This window comes from Apaloderma vittatum, unplaced genomic scaffold (assembly GCF_000703405.1).
Source record: "Apaloderma vittatum isolate BGI_N311 unplaced genomic scaffold, ASM70340v1 scaffold40847, whole genome shotgun sequence".
Taxonomy (NCBI): Eukaryota; Metazoa; Chordata; class Aves; order Trogoniformes; family Trogonidae; genus Apaloderma; species Apaloderma vittatum.
In genome coordinates, this window is record NW_009725297.1 from 1 (window position 1) to 5,350 (window position 5,350).

General features: G+C 50.7%; 1 protein-coding gene across 1 annotated transcript; it reads left to right on the top strand.

Annotated features, from left to right (window-relative positions):
• The first annotated feature begins 2,838 nt into the window (after positions 1-2,838).
• Positions 2,839-4,794, top strand: GSC2 (goosecoid homeobox 2). The gene is made up of 3 exons (XM_009872836.1): positions 2,839-3,145; positions 3,940-4,187; positions 4,690-4,794. Exons 1-3 carry the CDS (start codon positions 2,839-2,841, stop codon positions 4,792-4,794), a joined length of 660 nt encoding a protein of 219 aa, XP_009871138.1.
• The last annotated feature ends 556 nt before the right edge of the window (positions 4,795-5,350 follow it).

Sequence of the window (5,350 nt, forward strand, 5' to 3'; positions counted from 1 at the left end):
CGCTCGGGCACACAGAGGCCCCAGCCGGTGGTTTCTGGCGACACTTGTCAGCAACACCCATCTCCGCTCCACTTGAGAAACCAGCCTGAAGGTCCAAATCCTGCTAGGGGCCCAGGTTTGCTCTGACTGCTGCCAACATCAACCAGTGGAACAGCCCAGGATTTAGCCCAGGTAAGGCAGAGCGAGCGGTGCAAGAGGACGGTCACATCCCCTGGACCTGTCCCTCCATTCCCCGAGCACCACAGCCACCCCACACAGATGATGAGGAGGTGGGGGGAGCTGCTGCCAAACCGGAGCCCCCACAGGTGCTGGCACCCAGACAGGGGCAAGGCAGTGGAGGGTGCTCCCATATTTTAGTGTCTCTAAAGCTTCCTTTTCCATGCCCGTGTGCTGCCAGTGGCAGGGAGGGGCAGGGTAGGGAGAGGGTTTTGTTTTCTGGTTTCACCATAGGAAGGATTTTCAAACCCTATAAATTTACTTTTGACAAGTGAACGGCTAAAGCAGATTAACCTTTTTGCTAATCCTCTATAATGGCTTTGGAATCTCCTTAACCAATAAGAAAATGATAAGAGCCTGTTTCTTTTCTTTTTATCTATATCTATATTGTCCTCCCTTGTCTGCATTCTTTTTCTTTCTTGTTTTATTTTCCTTCCCTTTTCTAATATGAAATAGCCCAGCGATCCTATCTCCCAGAGGCTCAGTAAACAGAACATCAATAATCCCTTTCCTTTATTCCTCTCTGGTAACAGGTGCAGAGAAGGGTCTGCCGATTGGGATTTGATTACCAGCAGCTATCAGAAGTCTCTTTGTAAGATCTAGGTCCTAAATCCCGTAATTCTTTGATAAAAGAAGTATTACCAGTCCATTTTCTGAAGTGAAAGGTATGAGAGGACTGAAAGAAAGCAATCAGCAGAGATCCTAATAGGCTAAGTGCCTGTGCGGTGGGAAGGCAGAGACAGGCAGGGGAGGCCGGGGAAAGGCACCCTTTGTTAAAGGTGGAAGGAGAATTAATCTGCTTCGGGTGTAGGATTGTTACAGCCAAGAGCAGAAAGGGTCGGATCCTGTGCCTGGCCACAGCATGTCTGCCTTGCCTGGACCAGCCCGGTATGGGGAGCAGAACCTGGTCCCACATCCACCTCCTGTGTCAGCGGCTGGGTACGTGCAGAGAAGCTGGGAGCAGTTTGCGAAGATTCATAGACCATGGTTAGAACTTAGGCGACACCAGAAAAGAACGGGGACTGAGAGGGGGTTCTCTGGAGACTGGCTCTCATTTCTGCATGATACTGGAGGGGCTGCTGGGCTCTTGAGCGTGGAGTCACAAGGTGCCACGAGGACCTTTGATGTACCATGGTTTCACAGCACTCACCTCTGTGTCTCCTTAGTGTTCCATGGGCAGGACTGGTACCTTCTCTCCCCTGCAAAGAGACACCAAGCAGAAGAGCATTCTCCATGTGAGCTCCTGAAGCCTTGCTACTCACCTTGGCTTAAACCATACCGAAGGCAAGAGAATTTGGGTATAAACTTTCCTAAGAAACCTGAGCTCAACCACACCTTCTCTATTTTAAACCCAGCTACTGATTTCAGTTACGAAACCAAGATGGAAGATGTCCTCTCTCCTCCCGCAGATCCCATCTGCCAAGCCTTGCTGTTTGCCCTCAGGAGGGTTGGTGCCATGTGTCCCTTCCCACCCAGAATCACCACTCTCAGTTGTAGCCTCGCCCCAGTTTCTTTAGCTGGACAGAAGACGTTGGGACTTGAACTGACAAAGTTTTGGAGGAGCCTGGCTGCCCCAGAGAGCTGTCTTGGAACGTTAGCCCTGGCACAGAGACCACGCTCCTGCCCGAGCTGCTGCAGGACCTCCCTGTCTGCCTGCGCAGGGGGCAGTGACACTCCCCTTCCGACACCGAGCAGGGGTACAGCTCAGCTCTACAGGGGGTGGCTACTCAACACTAAGCTATGTCACAGAGCTGCTGCAAGCTGCCAGTAATCTAATTTATTAGGGCTTTGAATCCTTACAAAGAGTATGTTGAGCACATGTAAAGCATCTGCATTATCACTGTGATTAGGGCAGCGGAGGTGGGGGAAAGGGGAAGGAGGGAAAATACAATTTCCTTGCTTTCAGCAGAAAATAAATCAACTTTTACAGAGGATTCTGGTGCAGCCAAAGGCTGTGCTATCATTAAACATAATTTTTTATTAAGCTGAACTTTCTCCTCTCTCATATTGTATGATATGACAGCTCTCTTTTGATGGGAAAGCTTTCATTTGGGCAGAGAAAGGGATAATTTGCTTCTTTTAAGGAGCTAATCCTCTGGTCTGTTTCCGGGCTGGGAACAACTATCCTCCCCCTTCCTTGGATTGGAGGCTGCAGCACAATGGATATCATAACCACCTCAAATCTACACCCGAGATGGAGAAATCAGATTTCCTTCTCCAGTCATTTTTGTGGGATTAGCTAAATCTTAGATCCACACTAACCCTTCACAAAGCTGCCAAGATTAGTTAGAATTTATTTTATTCACAGGGGGTTTATGGTTTTCTTTCCATAGGGATTATATCTATCTATATATATTTAGGGTGGCTTCAGTCATAAAGCAGCTAGGTTAGAAGGAGAAAAGGCGTGTATGTGTATAAAATAAAAACTTGGCTGCCAGAATGACAGTCACTTGAAAAGCCAAGACAAAGCAGTGACTGTGGATGGCTTTGCCAGCCCATTTTAAAAGCTATGTAAGGTGTCTTTTTCCTTGCAAGACCCCACTCCGGAGTTAGCGCAAGGAGAGCAAACGCCTGAGCTCAGTCTGAGCTGCTGGCTCCTGCGGCCACTGGTGCCGGCAGAGGATGGCCTCGGAGCCAGCGCTGGATGCTGATGCCAGCAGGAGAGGCCTCAAGAAGCCGTGCTCATTCAGCATCGAGGACATCCTCTCCAGCCCGGCGGAGAAAAACCCCCAGGTACTGATCCCGCTGTGCCTCCGGAGCATCTTGGACTGTGCACCCAAGGGGCTGTGTGAGCTGGAGACCATCCCGGGCAGCTCCCTGCAGGAGGAGGTGGAGGAGGAGGAGGAAGAGCTGGAAGGGGCAGGCTGCAACTGCTGCTGCTGTTCTCATACCAGTGCCCATCCCCTGCAGGACCCGCCAAGTTGGCTGGGTGAGTATCTGGGTTTGATTTACAGCGTAGGGCTGGTGGGGGGGCTGGTGCCAGCACCAGGTGGAGGGGAAAACTTGGGCACTGAGTGACAATATAGCATCTGGACTGCCACCACGGTGGTCTCGGATTGCAGCTTGAGGGAGCTGGGGTCTCTTCTCAGCATGGCTCCCAAGGGCAGGCACTTTTACCTGCAAAGCTACGGGGGGTTTTAAAAGCACCAGGTGTTATTCATTACGGATATCACTAGATTAGTGTAAAACACTTGGAGGATGCTTCCAGGGCTGGAAGTTCTCTGTGGGCTGTGGGGCCCCATGATCCTGTTGCTCATGCGCAGAGCTGTGCCTGTGCTTCCTGACAACACCAGCCCTGGGGAACATCATGTGTCCTTTAAGGAAAAGAGGTTTTGGCTACATCTAGCAAAAAATTAAATAAAAGGGTAGCAAACCCTTAAAAATGCAGTTCCAGTGCATCTTGAAGGTTCAGAAATCCCTTGTCAGGACGGAAACGCAGCTCCTCGCCGGGCTGTGAGGTTCCAGCTATTTTCTGGAGCTGGCCATGGCGCAATTGGTAAGTAAACAGGGAAAACCCAAACGGTGCTCCCCACCTGCACACTTCTCCCGATGTGATGCTCTAAGCCCTTCTCTTGCTTGCATGCTGATCACACAGCTCATCACCCACACCACCCTCCTTCCAAACAACATGTGTGGATGGAACTTGTGCCTGAACTGCCTTGAGCGAGGCGGGTGTTTCAGCCCCCCACCCCTATTGCTGCCGCTGTACTTCTCCCCTTGCAGATGCCCGGTTTCCTTGGCCCATGCGGCTCTTCCACTCAGCAGTCAGGGTCTGTAAGAGTCCCCAGGGGAACCCAAGCGAGCTGCAGACTTTCCACCAGATCCAGCGTCGAACACGCCGGCATCGCACCATATTCACTGAGGACCAGCTGCAGGCGCTGGAGACACTTTTCCATCAGAACCAGTACCCGGACGTCATCACCCGCGAGCACCTGGCAAACCGCATTCACTTGAAGGAGGAGAGGGTAGAGGTGAGATCCTGCCACTCAGCAAGGTGCTAAGAACACAGACCAGAGCACTGCCCTGTCTTTTTTGGGAGCTGCAGACCCAGGGCCTCGTTTTAGGAACTATTCTTGGATATTTGGCAAAAACAGTTTAGGCATGGCAGACAATGGAAGAATAGAAACCAGTTCTGCTGGGCTGCTTTGTTCTGGTGTCTGGTCCCATAAACTCACGCCCTCTCTCCTATATAAACACACAGACAATTCTGCTCATCCTCTGCAGCCAAGTGTATATTCTTTATTTATACGACCTGCATGACTTCTGAATTTGCCGAGGGGGGCTCCCAGCTCCTTTGTGCCCCAATCTTAGCAGGATTGCAGGGGAGGGACTCATTAAATTTTGTATCAAGCTTCTATACTGGGAAATGTATGACAGTATTGTAAAGCGTATGCTGTACAGTCCAGTACTGCCCGCTCCCCTCCAAGCAACACATGAAATGCAAAAGCTCTTTCCTTGTTTTGCGCTTTCTAGGTTTGGTTTAAAAACCGTCGGGCCAAGTGGCGGCATCAGAAGAGGGCGTCTGCTTCAGCGCTGATCCTTCAAGGCACCAAGAAGCCCTCCGAGGACAGCTGTTAGTGGTCGCAGGCTGCTTCTCAGCAGATCAGTACCAAGAGCATCCATTTCCCATAGCTGACAGGTTGTGTAGAGGGGTAACCCGAGGGGGACTAATGAAGCAAAAGGGAATCTGTGACTCCCAGATGAGGAGCACAGGTAAAAGCAGACATGAAACTTTCATGTCCCAGTTTCTCTTCCAAACCAAGTTCATGTGGCAAATAACTCACTAGGCATGATCCTCGGATGCTTAAGCAGAATCCACTGCCAAAAGCCTGAGCGGGGGACAGAGCAGTGCCAGTGTTACGTGTGTGTGCGTCGAGAGAAGGGGAGATGCCCCTTCTTGTCTTTGCTCTGTGTGGGTACTATTTGTGCTTGTTTTACTACAGTAGATTTGCAAAATATCCTGCAAATGAACGTTTCCTATTTTCCTCACCTTGACCACATCTAGAGTTGCTTTTGGGGTTGAGCTTCCTCGATCAGCAGATTTGCTCCTTAACGAAAGAACACGGTGTGACCTGCTCCCGGTGACCCTGCTCTGTCTGGGGTTGGACGAGATGATCTTCTGAGGTCCCTTCCA